Here is a 21,318-nt window from a genome sequence, read left to right as displayed (position 1 = left end):
TTTGGACCTGTCAATCAGGGGAAGGCTCTCTCGAAGGCTTCCATTTCCAGATGGCTCTCCGGCTGTATCATGTACTGTCATCGGTTGGCAAACCGACCGCTGCCTGGCCGTCCGAGAGCCCATTCCACCAGAGCGATCGCAGCTACCACGGCGTTCCTTTCTGGTGTGCCCCTGCTGGACATATGCAGGGCTGCTACGTGGAGGTCGACGCACACCTTCACGAAATTCTACTGCGTCGATCGGGATTCCAGGGAGGAGTCCAGGGTCGGCCAAGCAGTGCTACGCAACCTTTTTGCCTGAGGTGAGCCTGGTGAGGAGGTAAGATTGCTTGATGTTGAGTTTGATGTAATGTTTAATGTTGAGCCTTTGACACCTCCCGTGGTTGTGCATGTGTGTACTGCTATGTATTCTTTATTCATGAGCATGTGAATCCATGCCAGACCCCATGCTGGAGAAGGAACAAGTTACTTACCTGTAACTGTTGTTCTCCAGCATGGGTCTGGCATGGATTCACATGCGAACCCTCCCGCCTACCCCTCTGCGGCTCTTCACTTGGTCATACTGCCATTTCACGTGCTTCCAAATCTGAAGATGGCTGCCAGAGGCGGGGCTTAGGTAGAGGGCAGTCATTGGCTGTGGTCAGTATGACGCAGAGACCAGTGATTGGTTACTACTACGAAAGACAGATCAGAAACGAAACTGATACTGGTTTTTTCTTTACCGAGGATTCCCAGCCTGACGACGGGGAATATTCATGAGCATGTGAATCCATGCCAGACCCATGCTGGACAACAACAGTTACAGGTAAGTAACTTGTTCCATTCTTTATCTTGTTTTACTACTGTGAGTTGTGATGCACCAAACCTAGCACTCCTTACATCCCACAAGGTAATTGCCCCAGAATCTTCAGTTACCAAACTGAGCCCGGTTTATGTTCATTGGGACATAGTCGTGCCCAAACTGTGAATAGTGGTTTTCAGGTGCAACAGGAGCGCCCAAGTAGATAGCATAAAACCGTCCTTCCCTTGTTCCCATGACCTGGCTACTAAAGATTGTATAGATGTCAGCATGAAACTCATGACATTGCAAGATCTAATGTTGTGTAAAATATTTTCCCTCCTCCTAGAGTGCAAGACATTTTGGGCAAATGCAGTCACTTTTGTTCTTCAAGGCAAAACAGATATCATGAAAACAATAGTGCAGGAACATGCAAATGGACATGAAGTGATGGCAAGTCTGCGCAGTAGGTAGGTTTCTTAAATTACTACATGATTCGAGCATGTAGCATTCATGAATGGATAAAAGAGGTGGTTTTTCGCTTGCATTTTCTTAAATATGCCTTGCCACAAACAATCATTAAATGTAATATATTTTATCATCATTAATCATTTATCACACAAAATTCATCCAATCTCCCGTTAGATGGAACCAGTTTGGTAAAACAGTTTGCAATGAAAAACAGGAACTAACAGTGTGTACGTATATGCTCACCCAGACCAACATCCAGCTCCCCTATCTTGGATGTATTCACTTTGTGTCATTAAGTTGTAAAAACCTATTTTTATCAAATGCATACAGAAGCCAAAGCACTGAAACCCTGCTAGACGAGGGTGCTACAGCTGCGGAGTGTGAGACACATGATGTGCACTCCCTCTACATATGATTTTGCCACAGTCCACAATACCTGCACATCAATGGCGTAACCAAGGCCCTCATTTACTGGTTAACTGCTTTCTGGCAGAGGTTGCATGCTACATTGCCTTCCTCCCCCCTGACAGTCTTACACTCTGGCAATCCCAAGTAATCCCACACCCATGACCCATATGGGTGACCATTGTCATGAGTTGGAACGACTTTGACCCGTTTTCACCTTTTCACGGAACATCAGAGTCTGCCTTTCTCACGCAGGCATGCAGTGGTGCAGTGGACTCATCCTCCTCCTCCTGAGCCATTTGGTAAAGGATCATCTTGGGCCCCTCTACCTGGTGCTCTTAGCTCTCCTGCGGCACCACCACCTCCTGCTTTCCCCTGTGCCCATACTCCTAGGTAACTCTGTCACTACCTCTCTCTGCTGCTGCAGAGATACCACTTCCTCCCCACCATCTCCAAGGTCAGTCTGTCCTCATTCAGTTCTTCAAGAACTCACAACTTTATAGGTATTGGCTCCTACATCCTGCCCCGCACCTCACCAGCTCCTTCAAGACTGGCCCATGGTCTCCTTGCCCTGACATTCCTCTTGCCAAAGAATAAGCCTCTGCAACCTCCTCCTCCTCATGCCCCTCCTCAAGTTTCAACTCCCTCTCATCATGCTCAAGCCCAGCTTCCATCTGCTCCTCTTGGCTGACTACCTAGACTTAAGATTGAGGCCATAGTACTGGCACCTCCTCCTTCCCAGGCCGCCCACCCTTCAAATAAATGGACATGATGCTTAAGGTATTAGTGTGCAGAACATAAAAGAAGAAAGACGAAGAAAGGGAGTCACACAGAAATTACACAACGGAACAGGGTTCTAGGAACACACAAACAGTAATGAAGGTGACTGGCTAATGCACAGCACTCGAATGCTTCTCTGGTTCATGCATATGTTTCTACAAGCCAATACAAGTAAAGTTGTTGGCAAACATTTGTTTTCAAACATTTGTTGAGTTACACAAATGAAAAAAGGAGCAGTGTGTTTTAATTTAAATATTTTGTTGACACAAAGGGGAAAGTGAAAGCACCGGAGGTTGTAATTGTGGGTATATAGAGAAGATTCAAAAGGGGGCTTTAAAAACGCACACAAACGGGCAAAATGTGGCACAACAGGCATCTTGTAACACGTAACACACCAGACACAAAAGCAAACAGACGAAAGGGGCTCGAAAAAACGATCATCAAAGTGCAAGAATGGTCTGCAGTGGTTTAATCTTCACAACAGTATGATCAATGTAGTATTAAGCCCATGCAACGCCAGCACTACATATTGGGCCTGCCAAACATTAGCTACGCGGCAGCTAATGACCCAGTCCACCTGTGAATGTGAACATTAATGCTATATTCCCGAAAAACATTTAGGAAAAATCACACTCCATACAAATGCGTGGATATGTTTTTTTCTAGTGAGCATTGACTAGGAATACACCAACCACTATGTCAAAATATGGTATAAACAGTCGAAATATTAACTTTGTAAAAAATATTGTACTTTTATTAGGAAATATATTTAAAAGAAATCAGAAAAACATCTCTATAAAAAATCAAATTAAGATATTTTACATTACACATTGCATGTGGTGTGTTCAATGTATTATTAATATTATGTTACATTTCGATTTGTAAACCGTATTTTGCCCCATTGTTCTGCACCCAGTCAATGAGAATTGCTGGATATCACCAATCAGCACATGGACTCCATTATACACATGGGCCCCATCAGGAGTTGGGCGGTAGCCCTTAAATGTGGCGGTAACGCTATTACCGACGCATTTAAGGGTTAAATCAATCATGAGTTGTGCAGGAAGTTTGGAGTGTTACCTGCAGCTTTTTGCTGGAGGTAAAAATCTCCACTTCTCGCCCATTTTCAGAGCTAATAGTGCAGCATTATTTGCGCCAGCGCTAATAGCACCAAAATACCCATGGACCCAATGGAGAATGGGGTTTAACCACCTGACTGCTACTCAGGATCTGGCACAAATTGCGCCGGACCGAGAAGCAGTAACGCTCTTTGGGTTGGTGATATACCAGCGGTATTACCGCCCGGATACTGCCAACCTCCTGATGAGGTCATTTTCTCAGCTGATGAGAATCCTGGTGATGCAGTCTTTAAGCTCTGATATAGGGACTATTTCAATCACCCAGACTTGAGCATTAGTCTAAAACCATTAATTTTCCATTTTAGTTGAACAAACTCCATGTGCTAATAGCCTTATAGACCTCAGGTGGGGTCATGATCGCTTGGGATAGTGACCTTTCCCAATTTATAGCTCCTGGCTACGCTTCGGGCAATAACTTGAGGATGGATCACTACCATGAGATCATAAGACCACAATGAGTCAATATTGGTCAATGGCAAGCCAATGCCAATGTCGTCTTGTGAGTAGATGAGCACGGAGCGCAGGAGCCGGTGAGGGGTCAGAAATGTAAGATGGACAACTTTGTGAAGGTTTTCAAAAGATGCCATTATATTAACTCAAAAGGTTGGATAAACGCTTCACTTTCCCTACCGTGATGAGGATTGCCCTGCCTAAAAAAAACGACAGGAAACACTCTAACAAAAGGTTTCCATCCCTCACACTTGTACATACAACAACTCAATAAGGTAATCAATGGCTATTCAAAAATAACACATATAACATTTAAGTTCACAATATGATAACTGTTTCTCCTTATAAACTGGGTGAATTCCCCTTCTGCAGATCCAAGCAGGATTCTGTTCAACACTTCCTTTTATGAACTTCTTCAAACATGGACAATAGATGTTACAACCATTTAGGTTCACATTTGCCACCTCTTGACTTTGGCAATGATTGGTGTTTATTAAATTGCCTTCTTAGAACTTTCTTTTGGCTCTGGCTTTGGCTTTGGCAGTGGCAGTTTGTATTAAGTTCTTGAATTATTACTCCATCTTGTTGCTGACTTTTAAGTTGCCCCACATGTGTATATTCACACCTCTCTGGTCTGATAATCAAGTTCTTATCATTCCACTTGCTCCCTTCAAAATCAGTTTGGTTTACACAATACTGCTTTTTCTTCTTTCTATCAGTTTAGTATTCAAAAGTACTTTTCTTCTTGTATTTCCTTCTATGTGTGTTGTTTCTGGGTTTAAAGCAGCTTGTCTGAGTGAGGGAATGGGTGGTTACGGAGCACATCGGTATCACAATATCTTGCTCTACTCACTGGGTCTGGCTTGCGTGTCTGTTCACCTCGCTGCTCCCAGGTCCTCTGCCTCAGCTGCTTCTCGCGATCTGGCCACCGGCTGCTTTCAGTCTTCTGTGGCTGTGCCACTCGCACACAGAGCTTTCTCAGTTCCGAACGCTCTCCGGTGCTTGCCTGCCACCGGAGACAGCCTCACTGTGTGGAAAGCTTTCTAAACCTCTGCTTCCCACTGCACCACATCTGCAATCCAGATCACCAGAGGGAAAACTTTGGCTTTGGCTTTGGCAGTGGCAGTTTGTATTAAGTTCTTGAATTATTGCTCCATCTTGTTGCTGACTTTTAAGTTGCCCCACATGTGTATATTCACACCTCGCTGGTCTGATAATCAAGTTCTAATCATTCCACTTTCTCCCTTCAAAGTCAGTTTGGTTTACACAATACTGCTTTTTCTTCGTTCTATCAGTTTAGTATTCAAAAGTACTTTTCTTCTTGTATTTCCTTCTATGTGTGTTGTTTCTGGGTTTAAAGCACCTTGTCTGAGTGAGAGAGCGGGAGGTTACAGAGCACGCCGGTATCACAATATCTTGCTCTACTCACTGGGTCTGGCTTGCGTGTCTGTTCACCTCGCTGCTCCCAGGTCCTCTGCCTCAGCTGCTTCTCGCGATCTGGCCACCGGCTGCTTTCAGTCTTCTGTGGCTGTGCCACTCGCACACAGAGCTTTCTCAGTTCCGAACGCTCTCCGGTGCTTGCCTGCCACCAGAGACAGCCTCACTGTGTGGAAAGCTTTCTAAACCTCTGCTTCCCACTGCATCACTTCTGCAATCCAGATCACCAGAGGGAAAACTTCCTTCTTTGACGCTTCCCGCTACGTGACCTCTGCAATTAAGGCTTCTGGAGGCAAAGACCCTCTCAGGACTGGCAATGGCCCGACACTCGACCATGGTCCCGGCGTCTTCTTCCCCCTCAAGATTCTACTTCTTTTGCAACGTAGATGGCGAGTTCACAACACTTCCACCTACTACTACTGCTCTGTTCCTTCTGCTTTCTCATGGCCTGCACCTGAGGGGGCCTTTTAAGCCTCCCAGTCTCCCTCAGGTGTGGGTCATTTTCATTAACAAGCTGCACTTTGCAGTTTCATTGCTCTTCAGCCCTCTCCCTCGTCCTGGTACCTTGAGGATTACGGCACTTGGAATCCATAATGTAAAAATCTGTTTTTCTAATGGGAATGTTGATTTCATGCTCATTTCCTTCCTTAATTATTTTCCCTAAAGGAATATCACAAGGACAAATTGAAAGATTTGGCTTTCCAGAGAAATAAATATATTCAGGGTCTAAATTGGTATTATTTCCAGGCTTATCTTTACTATTCCTTTGGGAAGTAGGGGAGCCTCCATCTTTATGAATATACATGTTTTTAAAAGGGGATTCATTTCTCCCAATCCATAAGGGTTAATGTATGTTTTCACCCACATTAAGATATTCAATTTATGAGGTTAAAAGCTCTCTCTGACAGCAAGCCATTGCAGATTTTGACATCACTGATATTTCTTCCCTAGAGGAAGACAAATAATGTGTCCCACCCAATAGAGTCCTGCTGTTCCCCTGGGCCCTTTCTCCTCCCAGGTGATCCTCCCGCAGAACACCACCCTCAAGGTCAGGATCTGAAAGTGTCTGCCTTTCCCTGGCAACCTGGGAGGAGACTTTAGTTAGGGTCTTTGTGAGGACTCTGCAGGATTCATCACATAACACTCATCTGGTTGTAGTGTGAATTTGCAGCAAACCCCATGCTTTTCGTGACTCTCTTACTTGGTGACATTAATTGAACTTTCTCTCAGTAAACATCTACAGTGTCTTGGTGTGGAAGCATTGGTAGTGTTTATTTGAAAGACAGAAGTGCAATCATGTTTGCATTATAATGAATTAACAATTCATTGTCTGTCCACTGCAAGAGGCAGAGACTTTGGATCACTCTATCCATTAATATCAACATATTTATTATTCTTCAACATGTTTATTCAGTTTTTATTTTTAAATCCATCAAACACATACAGTATACAATAATACAACACATGAATATTTAAAACTGTTGCTCATAATTACATATAAAGGGAGTACCCCTAATAAACGGGGTCTGTCTAAAACACAACATTCCAACAATTCGATAAAATCACATAACATACAACCCAACATAGCATAGATGCAATAAACATTTGAACCATATAACTGGAAAGAACGTAACTCTTGGCTGCAGAACAGGTGTCACAGAAGTAAAAGCCTACAAGGCACAATGCTACAATAATAAAGTTAGGATCACATGAGCATACAAAAACATACACATCAGAAAACCAAAGCAACATGATCCATACAACCTTAATAAATGTTGCATATATATCAAGCACATAATTAATAAAAGGGTAAATGAAAGACACACATGATAGTCCCAATAGCCCGCAGACCTTGTTTTCCAGTTCTACACGAGATAACCTTTTCCGGTCCAAAATACCAACATGCTGAACACAATCCAACAAACAAACTAACACACATCATCTCATTATACTATAAACACTATTACACTACTGCTAATCAGTACACATATTTTTGAAAACATATGCCCTAAGCAGCCCACATACCACAGTCAAAATGTTTGGTAGCATGTGTGTGTTATGCTGCAGTGGTTGTGGCCAGGGCCTAAAGTCTTGGGTGCATGGCCGAAGGCCCCAAGACTCTAGGCCCTGGCCACAACCACCGCAGCATAACACACCCATAGAATAAAACACCTACCAAATGACCACAACCCAAAAATATAACCTATCCACTTCAATTAACATTCTAAAAAATAATTACAACCAACGCACAAACTCTTCAATACATACCCTCTTCACCCAATGCTCTACTAACGACCCAAAACCAACATCATACTAAAGTAAAATAGCTAGCAGTGCGCCCAATGTTTAGTATGTCGGCGGAGAACCATGGTGACTGCGGACACCGCAAACACATCAAAGCCTTCTCCCACCTAAACAAATACAGCATTTGACCCATCTCTTACTCCCCCACCCTCTCCAAGCACACACCAACACACTCCCCAAAATTGGATTTATGCTCACTTCCACGCCACGCTGTCTGCGGATGTCCGCGGATCCAATATGGCGAGTGCATCGAAACAATGTGAGGCACCTCACGCTTTACCCCAACCAATCAGCGAACACATCACATGTCCGCGGACATGATACAAGCCGATTAGACAATCGGTGTCCTGTCCGCGGAGCGAACAGGGAAGTGTGTCCACGGAGTGGACATAGATATCACAATTTTTTTTAGACCCACTTTTTGGTCATTTTTTAAAAAAAGTACTGGACTTTTCAACCTCACCAAACTGTGCAAACAAATTCAGAGTGGGCCATATACTTTTTTTGGAAAGTTTGGTGAGGATTCGTCTAAGGAAAGCGAAGGTATAAGACGCCCAGAAAGTGCTCTTCCTTTGGGTTTAGCAACTTAACCATAACTACATGGCTGCTACCGCAGGCCATGTAATATATATCACTAAAAAAACGTTGTAAAACGGACGTCATAGTTAAGGTGCGCTACTACAAACCTATCCTCTTTACTCAAAAAACTATGCTAAAGGAACGGTATGGTTAAAGTGCTCTACTAAAAACTTATGAAATTCACACAAAAAAAACTTTGTTAAAGGGACGTTATGGTTAAGTTGCGTAACAAAAACCTATCAAACTCAGTACAACTATTTTCAAGGGACATTATAGTTACTTTGCACTAATAACAACCTATCCATATTATGGTTACAGTACGACCGAAAAACTCCAGAAATTCAGCAGTTACGTTAAGCTAAGCAACCATAACTTGCGCCACCACTGTGCACTGCTAAGACTAACACCCATGCCATCATAAATGACACCACAAATGTCATTGAGGACATCACTGATGACTGAAAAATTGTCATTATGTTCCTATTATGAAAAATAGGAAGATAGTGAATACGGATTTCGAGAAATACTAGAGGCAATATAAATGGAATTTTTAATTTGTTTTTGGCAAACTGGAGAATTTCAAGAATTATGCGGTAACCATAATTACTGCATGCTGCAATTCTGTAAATAAATCTGCCTATCTTCTAATGAGGGCCTAAGAGTTTATTTCGCGTCAGTAAACCTCCACAGTTTAAATAAAGCGGCACAGACACCGGGAAATGGACAACATCTGGAAAGGTATTTCCATGCATTGTAGGGGGCATGAATACGCAGCTGTTCAATCAAGGGAGTAATAGGATGAACCATAAAATTAGATTCGCTTAATTATTTTGCATAGATTGAGTGTGTGCCATCTCTAAATAAACGATGGAAAAAATTGCTGAGACACACGGTGGCCATATTGTAGCTGAAAGAACAATTCAATCTAACAATTTTCCACACATAGTACAGCTGAACCTGGAAGCTCAGAGCACATCATGAACATGTAATGTGAAAGAATTGAAGCGTGTAGTGAACTACAAAACACACTGCTCAAAAATATCGAGGCCAAAATGGGCTTTGTGCAAACGGTAGCGTATAGGTTGCGGCTTCAAAGAAAATGTATTGTAATGCTCCGCTAGTTTCCCCATCCCTGATTCACAATATTACTTTCATGTTCACTGCACTTTCACCTCCTCTCTCGCAGTAGACATCGCCTATACACAACACCCCTCCACAGGGTGTTTTAGAACTATGTTTTTCAATACATTATTTCATAAATGATATGTGCAAGTGCAGCCATTTTAACATCTGTTCAGTTGGTATGGGACTGTGTGTGAAAGTGGTGAACATTGTGGGATGTTTTCTCAAGCAAATCTACATATGCATATGGTTATGTTGATATATTGAGATATTCTATGCCATCTGTGTGTATATGGGTGCATATATAATGTGAACAACATCAGATGCAGTCTGTCTTCTGTGTAGAAGGGTGCTGCTGTGTGGGCTGTCTGGACTTCCGGGGAAGAGGGAACTCGATTGGAGCCACTGTTGTGGTGCCATTGCAATGTGAAAAGGAGATGGTTGAACAAAGCTAGCTTTACATGTGCTTCAGCTGCCCTTGGACTACAGACGGCAACTGAAATCTGTGAGTCTGGTAAAGTGGAAGCGCCACAAGGCAAGTGTTGGAGGGGGAAGTGCGAGGAGTGACTTGAGCTATGTCGAGGGGGTGTTGCCTCAACTTTAAACTTCCCTATATTCCCCTGTTGAATTTCTTGCTCGTTATATGTGGTGGACTGAGGCCACAATGCTTGAAATCACTTGTTTGCTAGTTGGCCCACTCTTCCTTATGGCCAGGTGGAACCGGGTAATGAGATGGACTCTCCCTGCCTCCTGAGCTATCGGGCGTGCTATGTCCACATTATTTTGCATGGGACTCCACCCTGCCTTGCCTTACGACACTCCATGGAGGGAATCCTCATTTGATCCATCTGACTTGTTCACAATGGTCTACTGGTTGTTTGGTTATTGTTGCCCTCTCAACTCCTGGGGGTCTAGCAGCGGACCAATAGTGATACTCTCATTAAAACTCTTTGCTGTGTCCTTGTGTGCCCCATCAATTGTTGCCCAAAACTGATTGTGCCAATCTAATCAGTTTTAGCATTTTAATCATTTCTGTGTTTTTTCTCATTTTTATTGAATTGTTCAACATTTGCTAAATTAATTGATAAAATTGTTGTACATAGTATACCTTACATCTTTACCACTGGACCATTATGGTTAAACGGAAGACCGAAGGCATGATTCCAGGGGGACGGGGCCAGTCCAAAATCTCTAGACTCTTCAAACCTATAAATGAGGTCAACATGTTAATACCTGAAATTAAGGAGTTCTTGGACGACATTGATGGCCCAGAGGGAAGATTGGTGGGCATGGTGAAAAAGGGGGCGGGGGTCAAGGGTGCCTTCAAATCTAGCCTCAGATTGGATGGCGGGAGATTTTGGGGACTTGATCACAATCTGAGAAATTTTGCCCGACAAAGAGAAGAGGGTGGTTGGTTCAGTTCTGCATATCACAACGGTGGGGGGTCGGAGGTTTGTGCTTTGTGCAAAGCAGTTAGGTAAAGATGCAGGGGCGCTTCCATTAAGCATTGTGGAGACCCATTCCCCCACCCCCATGGAGGAAGATTCAGTTTCCGGGGTGGTTGGGGGCACTGATGTTAGTACTGGAGCATCAGGACGGTATGTGGACTGCCGTGGGTGACTCGATCCAACCCCCAATGTCCCCTTCGAAGCTCCCCTTGAACTTCGTGAGCATCCTCCGAATGAGACCTTAGAATGGGAAACATTGGAGCCTTTAGCTGCAAAAAATGGTCCAGAGGCCCCATGGAAGTTGGTGACTCGACCGAAAAGGGACAAGGGAAAAAATTCAGACCACCCCTATCGGACAAACAATCTATTAAGAGGGGGCCACATCCTTCCAGCTCCCGGGATACAAGTAACCAGACAGATTTGCAGAAATCAGTCCCAGAATTTACCAGCCATGACCATGACCATAGCCCTCTAGAGAATCTGGCGACTAACTTAGTCAACCAGTGTATCCCACTATTGGAAGAAGCTTTGGCCAAGACCTTTGACAAACAGCTGAGCACCATCATGGAAGAATTAAATGTGCTCAGGGGACTGATCGCTCCACTGGGGGGAAATGTAGAAGGCCTTACGTCTGCTTGGGAGGGTAGTGACCACCCCACCAATGGGCCGAGCAAGAGGGGTGCAGAGGGGAGGGCCCAGGAACAGGTAAACACAAGGAGTACCCTGAGTCGAGCTGTGGGAGAGCTCCCAGGATGTGTCATTGGCCCGGTTAAGAACTCTCGATCCATTTAGGGGTAAGGACGTTGGCGACCATTGGAGGCCACCCCTAGAAAAGGTGGGTATGTGGCAGTCACAGGTACATGTGCCCCCTGCCTATCCGCTGAGGACTATCCCCCCAACTCACTCAGGTTTGTCCATTTTGTTCTCCTTATCGCAGTCTTGTACCCCCTCTTTCTGGCCTGAATCTGCTCCCCCTAGGAGCCACCTGGGGGCATTGCCATCAGCAGTTGGGGATCAGTTCAGCAAGAGGAGTGCGGACGCCTAAGGTCGACCTGACAAATGGTCCATGCTTAGAAATAAATGCCTATAGGGGCCCCAGGGGGTGCCTCTCAGTGATCCGGAAGGACCTCCGAAAAATGTGTTAGGGGCCCTATGGTGAACTCTCCCAGTGACTATATTGAGGTGCACCTGAGTTCCTGAAACTTAGTGGAGGTTATTCTAAGCATTGACTTGCGTGCCATCCCTCCCAAGGGTGTACAAATCTTGGTACGCTCAGAGCAATTCTTTGAATCTAACCTCAGATACGTGTGCCCTATCCCACAGCAACCCATTTGTGTGCCCCACATTATGGGGGATGTTGGGGGGGGGAGGAGTCTTGCTGCCCACTATAGGTGGAGCAGACACTAATCCTAACACCACCCCTGTTTCAGACCAGTTGGAGTGACTATTGGCGGACGGATCAGAGGTGGTTACCCCCTAGGAATTCTTCCCTGGAATATACCCGACTTAAATCAAGTGACGATCGTTCCGGCTTGGTGCAACTTCATTAGAGGATAGCAGGTTATACTGTTCCAGGAGACAAGGGCTATGGACTTTCATGGCAATACAACCATCACAATTCCGGCAACTAAAGGCCATCGAGGAAGACCGAAGAGGGGGCTCCAGATTTGGTGTGATGCTTAGCTCGACTGGGAAGTGGTAGCCATCGAATCCAGTTCTGCGGATCTCCAATTAGTAGTTGTGACTCTGGGCCGGGGGGGGCGATTCTTACTCTTCAACTTATACAATAGGCCGAGTGCGAACACAGGTCTGGAGACACTATTAAAGCTACAAGAATTGTGTAACTCCGATACTTCCCTGATTTTGAAAAACCACTTCATTAAGGTGGCAGGGGGCTTGAATTTACAGCTGGAAGCCTTGGCGGCAAGAGAAGATCTTTGGGAAGATCAGGACCTTGCATGGTCTATTCCCCTAATATTTTCTGTTCCCCGAAAAAGAGTTCACAAAGCAGCAGTTGAGTCAGCATGCATTATTGCTAGCTTTAATCTTAGAGCATGCAATGGCAGATTAATATTTGACCAACCAGCGGCCAAGATCTTTAGTGGTCCGAAGGGAGCCTCCCACATCGACTATATATTTATTTCAGCTAGCCAGTGGCCAATAACCCGGAACCTGACTATCATTGATAGGATGGAGAGTGATCATAAATCCTTGTCCCTCTCTTTTTGCATTAGAGCCGGTGGAACTCGGGGATAGAGGGATCGTGGGCATGCCAGGACACTGTTAAAGTGGGAAGATTGGATTAAGAGAGGCATAAAGCCCAAGGCATATGCAGCAATAGTGGTAAATCTGGGCAATATTTGTAAGATTGGCATACCTGCATCTAGCGTAATTGCAGAGTTGGAGATTCTGGGGAAAAAACGTATACCCTTGTGCCCTCGACAAATGCAAAGACCAAATGTAGGGCTGTGGCAAAAAAGAATCCTTGGTATAATGCTGAATGCTCCAGATCAAAAAAAGACGAGTTGCATGTTAGAACTACGAGACCCATGGACAAAGGGGTATTACACCAATTGAGGTACAATCAAAAAGCACTTTTGTTTGCATCAAAAAAAGCACACACCCAAGCTTCTTCGGCCGCCCTTTTTACGAGGCCATGGAAGAAAGAGATATGATGCGGTTCTGGAAGCTGGTTACCCTGAGTAAGCAGGATGGCGACCAGTCTCTACAATGCTGCATCTCTTAAGCGCGCAAACTGCGGAAAGAACGCTAGATACAACGCAGTAAAGGCATCACGCTGGATAGCTCGGGAGATTCATAGACATTCTGGAATCACGGAAAGAGTAACAGCCAAACAAACAACAGCTATGAGACCCAGCCACGCTAGCAACAAGACGGAAACGGGGGAAGAAATGAGGATCCGTACAGTTGCAGACATTTAAAGGTAACTTTCAAGTTAGAGCAAGGGAAGAATATCCATTACCCTATTTGCAAGTCCTGAAGAAGACGGGCATCAGTACCCAACAATGGGCATCTAGACAGCACATTGTCGAAACTATAGACAAGGGGAGTTGAAAAAGTGTTAGAGGAGGAAAATACTAACTGTACTACCTTTTGACAAACATCTATAGTTGGCATCTATTTGAATAGCGTTTTCCTAGAAGTGAAAAGAATTCGCTCACGTGGACATTCATTAGAATAACGTATCTTTGCAAACAAAATGAATTGTTTTATGTGATTAAGAGCTTTGGGGATTCTGATATAACGTATATGGGAACACATAGATAGTTTGCTTACTTGATGCTCTTTTGCACACGTGGATTTTTTTGCACAATGTCAGAGTCCATTTCAAATTTGTCAGACTAATTGACAGGCATTTGACACACATATTGGGCCTCATTACACGGTAGGTGGTAACGGTTTACCGGTACCGGTAAGGGTACCGGTACCGGTAAACCCTTACCACCTTACTACGAGGTCCCTTTGCGGGACCCGACCTTAACGGCTGGACCAGCCGTTAAAGTTGGGACCCGCAAAGGGACCTTGGTGCTAATTATGGTACCGCAATTTGCGGTACCGTAATTAGCCCCTTCCCCATTCCCATTGAGCCCTATGGGGCAAAAATGGGAATGGGGAAGGGCCATGGAGAAAGGGGGAATTACCACCACACCAATCTTGGAATAGGGTGGTGATTCCCCTTTTTTCCTTGGTGGTACCGGTATGGTACCAGCGGCAACCATGGTGCTAATTGCACCATGGTTTACCGCATTCCGTGTAATGAGGCCCATTGTCTGTAATGAATTTTGAAACACCATATTAGGCTTTATTTAGAAGTACGACATTTTTACAATTAGTCATATATTTGTTAGTCTGGTCTTATCAAAAATATATACATTGATTTTATAAAGAATTTGATAATAAAAAAAGAAAGATTTTTAAAAATGCTTAACCAACACTGATTCCTTGTTCCTTCCTTCCCATGTGATTTACGGTCCTTTCTTGCACTAAAATTAATATAAGGTCGCTTTGTTCCTTGAGGCATCAGTTCTGGTTTCGCACTTCCAAGTTCAAACACAAATACACTTCTTGGGCCTCTCAGGTTTCCCTTCCCCAAGCTCAGGCCTCTCTCAAGTTCACCTAGAAGTTCAGCTCTGAGGCCCTCAGGGTTCCCTGCCCCAAGCTTAGGCCCCTATTGAGCTAAAAAGAAAACACATGTTCAGTTTGTCAGGATGTACCTTTTTTCCTTCATATACAGTTAGTTCAAAGGGCTAGCATCAGAGACTTTCGAAAACGCCAGGATATTTTTCCCATTCTCAGCGCTACCACTCAGAGCTCTTGATTTTCCTTCAGAGGCTTTCTGCACCCCTTCTCATTCTCCTCTTTTTCATGACTCTCCTTCTCGTGCCCACTGGCACCTTTTCTTTCCTTCTCCTGCACACTTGCGCTCTTCTCCTTCTACCCACTGGCACCTTTCTTTCCTTCTCTTGCACACTTGACCTTTCTATATCCTTCTGTGCCCACTGCCACTTTCCTCTTTGTTTCCCATGCACACTTGCACTTTCTTTACTTTTCCGTACCCACTGGCACCTTACTTCTTGCTTTCTCATATAGCCTTGCACTCTATCAGGTCGCTTGCACCCTTCTCTCTCATTTCACGTCCTTTTCCATTGCGTCTGCTGTGCACTCTGCATTTTGACTTTCTCTATTTCTCATTATTCTTCTCTCAGTCTGCTTTCTTTAAGCTTCTTTCCTTTTTTCCACTTCATGCTTCTTTACACCTTTTCTTTCGACCTGCTCTGCTTCAGTCAGTTGCATGCTCCCGAGACTCTCTCTCTCTCTCTCTCCCACAAGACTCACCTTGGTAGCAGCGGCGTGATAGAGCAGTCCCTTCCGGGTTGTGCAGGCCTTAGTCAGGGTCTCACCACCAGCCCTTCAGATACCCTTGGGACAGGCACAGGTCACAAGGGAATGAGCAATGTTTTACTCACCAACAGCTGCATGCAAGACACTCCATTCCAGCTCTCTGGAGACACAGCTCCCTAGACACGCTGCAGCCCTTCAGCCACACTGGGCCAGTATCTCGGCACGCTGTTCTCCTTTCAACTGTTGGTCCTGTATCTCTCCATGCTCCTTTGTTTCTCCAGTCCAAACAATGTCCAAGCTTGCTCATTCAGCTGTGCAAATCCACACCTTTTTTAGTTGTAGAATCAGTCAAGTGGAGTCAGGTGTGAGTGATAATTAGTGAATGCCTGACTTTGCCTGACTATTTCAATGGGACATCTTAAGTTCTTTCTACAGTCAGTTTCCCTTACATTCCCTTACATTCGCAATGTTATTCCTGTGGGAAATCTTCACTAGTATGTGTTGGAAATGGGGAGGGGTGATGGTATGGGTTTGGAAATGCCCCCTAAAATCTGAGGGAAAGGGTTTTTAGGTAGAATGGGATTGTAAAATTGCAGTCCCATAATCCCTCCATGGAGTTGTCTTGGTTCATAAAACACTCTTAATCTTGTCTGAGGAGTGATTATAGGGACCGGAGCATTGAGGAGGTTCATGACTCGGACATATAGGGGATGAAGGGATCTTAATACAGGAACTCGGCCCTTGTGTCACTTGGATCTTCTTCCTCCCCTTTCCGGGCATCTGATTCTCCTCTTAGTCCCATTTAGGTCCCAAATGACAGGATAGGAATCACAGGCCACGATTCCTGAATATAAGTTATTATAAGTTATATGTATCAACGTAGCCCATGAAGGCATATGGAATTTACTTTTCTTCTCCTATTTCCCTGTTAGGATGCTGTATCTCGCCCAGGGTATCCCCCTTCTGAAAACCCTGCGTTCCTCTACCCAGGTGATCCTCCCTCACTCGTCCACCCCCAAGGTTGGGATCCAAGAGCGATGGCCCTCCCAATGCCACCTGAATAGAGGACATTTAGGGTTCAGCTGGGAGAACACCTCCAGGTTTCTCACAGAACACAATGGGCCTGATTTTCAGATGTGTTTTACAACGGCACAATCCCAATTGAAAAACGCTTTGTAGCCCAATATGTTTCAACAAAGGTACTCTGGCTGTTTGGTCTGCCTGGATGGTCTTGGCCCCAGTGCGGTTTAGTGCTTTCTCGTAATGTGTTTATGAATCTGTCTCACCTTCAAAAGTAATAACACATGGCTATGCTATGCCCTAAAAGTAATAAGAAAGGGGGGGGGCATGGCTAGGATTGCCATCAACCAAGATGGCTCCCCAAGAGCCACTAGCATTGAGAAGGTGAGCAAGGCATATCTCCTCCTCTCCTGATGGCCTGAGGTGCTGAAATTAGATGGGCAGCGTATGCCTAGGCGCTGCTACTCCGTTTTTGCCCACGGTCTGTAAGTGTCTGTGTGCCAAAGATTGGGCTTGATAAGCTACAGGCCTCTCTCCTGCAAAATGGCGCTTCCCAGCATGGATCCGGTAGCGAGGAAGGTGTTTTGATGCAGTGCAGCCCCGCCAGACTCAAATGGCTGTCCTGCCACCTGGAAGGCAGAACGAGTGACAGAATTTGTGTGCGTGTTCCTGGGGGTGAGCCTGCTTACTTGTAGCAACACCGGATACCCCTGCAGTGGTAACGAGTGACCTGGGAGAGGCCTTGCAGGCCAGCAGCTGGTGCCATGGGCCTGCTGAATCCAACTGATGCCTGCGTGTATGACCAGGCCCCTGTTGGCCATGGTGGCTTCCCTGCTCCTGTGGTACCTGCACAGCAGTGGCAGCAGCCTGCCGGGATGTGAGCGTGTCTCCCCCACTGCGGCAAAAAGGTGCGTTGCAGATGAACACGGCGAGCACTCAGAAATCTTCACCAGTGTGCTGAGGTCTTCCCCCACGGGATGAGATGCATGGGTTTGAAGCTCCTGGCCCCATGTTATGCGCTGGAGGCTCCATCAGCGGGTTGATGACTAAGTGTGCTGCCTGCACTGGCTGTAGTTTCTCACACTCATCAGTTAAATAGCAGAGGGCGGCAAGACCCTCATGTGTGGTAATAGCTTGCATGTGGTGTTGCTGGCTTTTGGGACTCTCTCTCTGCTCGCCTAATACTACCATCTTGTTTGAGCACCTTCCACAATCTCTGCTGGCACTGGGGACATTCCTGCTTGGATCATTCTCACACCTGTTGTGCACTGCACATTCTGGGCATAGCACCTGCCTGTGTGACACTGAGTGAAATCTCCTCCTGACATCCCTGCCCAGACCACTCTCGCCCTCGCTGTGCGATGAAAATTAGGGACAGAGCACCTGCCTGTGTAAAACTGGGTGGCACCTTCTCCTGGGTAGTACATGGAGACATTCTATGAAGGAGCGGTGTCAGTGACAGCACCTCTATGCACCATAAATCCATTGGTCTGGTGCTATAGCAAGGCTGTTTGCACACTTTGGCCCCTGTGCAGCAACCCCTGACATCTGTGCTCTGCAGCTGCTCTGTTTGGGACTGTCCTTTGGGGGCACACGTGCATTCTTCGAGTTTTGGGGCAGCCTGTGTCGATTGGCCCCTAGGTTCTTCTGGTTTCTACATTCACAATGGCTAAAACACCCAAACTGCGTAAGCACAGATATATTTCGGCGATGTTGCAATCTGCTGACAAGGTGAAGTGGAGTGAGGTGGCGACTGCCCAGGTACACAGGGCTGACCCGCTTCCTGCTATGCTCACACCGATGTCCACCAAATCTGATCTATGAGAACTGTTGGCAGAGATCTGTAAAGAAATCCAAAAAAGCACAGAGGAACTCTCCCACAAGATTCTGGTGCTATATAAAAGGGTTTCGGAGGCTGAGCAGTGGCTCTCTGAGGTTAAAGATACACTCTGTGAGCAGTCTCATGAGGTGGGTGAGTGCTCTAACAGGTTGGAGGCCCCAGAGGCATGCTGTGATGCCTTGGAAGATTAGCAGGAGGATGGGGAGAATCGCTCCAACAGAAATAACATCAGGATCCGAGGCATTTCCCTGGCAGTACAGAACGACGACCTACCGGACTTTGTGCAGACCTCTTCCGATCCACCTTAGATCTGCCTGAGGACTCAGTGATTGAACTGGACAGAATCCATCGCATCAGGACATGAGCTGTCTCAACCCAGGACAGACCACCGGATGTATTATCCTGTGTGCACTTCCTTAAACTGATGGAATGCATTATGGCGGTAGCCCAGCCTTTGACGACTTTTCACAACATGTCCCTTGCCGTGTATCAGGATCTGGCCTATACTACCCTGGTGAAGAGGAGGGCACTCAGACCACTGACTGAATGGCTGCGCTCTAGTGACGTGGCTTATAGATGGGGTTTTCCCACGGCGCACACTTCTCCTATCAAGGGAAGCATTGGGTGGTTCAGACTCTTAAGGAAGCAGAGTACCTGTTGCTTGCTGAGCAGGGAACAGGGGGCATCAAAGGGTGGAATGGGAGTTGAACCCTAGTCCCAGGCCAGGGACCTCACAAAAGTGGATGAAGGTGGGTAGGGGCAGGAAAGTTAAGGGTCTACCCAAGAAGACCTGAAAGATTTAACAGTTGGTGTGGTTGCTTTAGCGGATGCAGGGAACTTCTTTTTATGCTGTTTGGTCTGGCTGGATGGGTTTGACGGATGAAGTATTTGGGCTCAGAGTCCAGCTACTGATGGTTTGCTTGTAGTTATGGAGTACAGTTTGAGAGTCATTATGTTCCTTACAAGTCGGATCCCCCATTGTGGTTCCAATCAGGTCTAATGTTTGCTCTGATTTGAGCACTGTATGTGGGTGGGTTTGGGGGGTCGGTGGGGGAGGGCATTGGGGTTGTTTATAAAAGTTTGTTGTGGGATTGGTGCTGGGGTTGCTATTGAGTGTAGGGCTTTTAGGAACGTGCATATGTAATGGATGGGATCACACAGATTAATTTAGAGTCCAAATAACCGAACTAACTCAGGAAGATGGAAAAGTACTGTTTCATTAAAAATTATCTAAAACAGGGAGTTTACAACGGACGTACGCTCAATCTCTCATCAATCTTTACACAAATCATATCTTTTATATCAAAAATACAAAGTCATACTATGTGGAAAAAAGAAAAACCTATCAAGGGTCTGGATTGGTTATGGGAAACATCTAAGTATATCTTTCTATAGAGACTAGGATTGTGATTGGCTGTCGACTAACAGGTGGACAACATATGCCTACCTCTAAAACATGTAATCTTCAGAAACATTGGATACACAGTTGTTCATTGGTTTCCAAATAATGAAGGTCCTTCATTATAAGGACTAATACAATTGGTTGCCACGCTTGTGCCAGGTCTGGAACATTCGGTCCACTTAGCAGCATGTAAACCCAGACCAAGGTGCAAGGAGATGGGGCATGAATCTACCTCCCCACCAAATTAGCTCTGCATCTCTCATCGCCCATGCCTTCTGCCATGTAGATTGTCTTTGAGCTTGGCCTTGCAAAGTATCCTTGTCTTCTAGAATACATGGGAGTGAGGGCACTCACTTTCGTGTTCTGGGACTCCAAGTTCAAACTCTATTTTCATCCTTGACTCATGTGACACAGGAGACCATGATTTGGTCCATTTTGCAGGTTTTAAATGCTCTAAATGAATTAAACTTGGCACTCTTGGTGTATGGTTGGAGGGGATGATTCCTCTTCTGCAAGTTCACTCATTTCCAGAATTGATAGCTGACCTTGGCTGCTTCAGTCTTGACTCCAGGCCAGACAGCCTCGTCTTGCAGCTCCACGATTGTGCTTTTTCTTGCTGCAACAGCTTTCCCTTCCTTCTTCATGGGTCCTGACTTACTAAATTCAGGATACCGATGTCCAGCTTCTATATAATGGTGTCTTCGCCTGCGTTCTATTCACTATATATAGCCAGCTTCTATGATGACTTGGTCTATCTTGCGTTTCAGCATCTGTACATTTATTGAAAGGTTGATTTTCTACAACATTTTGTGCAGGTGTAATCTCCTTTTACATTTGAGAGTTCACTGGATTCTTTACTTCGCCATTATTTTTTTAGGGTCTATACATTCTCTTTAGTCATTATCTCGGGACATTGTGCATACTTTTTGTGACATCACTGGCTTCTATTCTCTGCTCTTTCTCATATTCCTTCAGGGAGCTCCTCCCTTAAGTTGTCATCACTTCAGGGATATGTTCAGTAGGGTTGTCTCAACGGGTATCTTCTCTTGAACACACGCTGCGGTTTTGGCACAACAGCAGGCGTCAAACACGGCACAGTCTCAGGTCTCCAACATATGGGAGGGATGGGGGCAGGGTTTCCTGAAGAGGCATGCAGCTGCTCCTCAACATTCCCCCTTATGGTCGAGTCATGGACCACCTCCTCGAGTTTTCCTACATCCTGGTATTTTCTCTTAAAGAAGTGTTTCTTAGGTGTTCATATCTTCATCGCCCCCCTCAGGG

General features: G+C 45.4%; 1 protein-coding gene across 1 annotated transcript in view; it reads left to right on the top strand.

Annotated features, from left to right (window-relative positions):
• LOC138514670 (serine/threonine-protein phosphatase 6 regulatory ankyrin repeat subunit C-like) overlaps nt 1-21,318 on the top strand; it is a 1,495,665-nt gene that overhangs the window by 611,155 nt on the left and 863,192 nt on the right. The window contains exon 10 of the mRNA XM_069630097.1: nt 1,127-1,247. Within this exon, the coding sequence (XP_069486198.1) occupies nt 1,127-1,247 (121 nt within the window). The remainder of the gene's footprint in view (nt 1-1,126; nt 1,248-21,318) is intronic.

This window comes from Ambystoma mexicanum, chromosome 12 (assembly GCF_040938575.1).
Source record: "Ambystoma mexicanum isolate Mex_15411 chromosome 12, UKY_AmexF1_1, whole genome shotgun sequence".
In the NCBI taxonomy this organism is placed as follows: domain Eukaryota; kingdom Metazoa; phylum Chordata; class Amphibia; order Caudata; family Ambystomatidae; genus Ambystoma; species Ambystoma mexicanum.
Note: the sequence above shows the minus strand (reverse complement) of the source record. Positions and strands in the feature narration are given on the sequence as shown.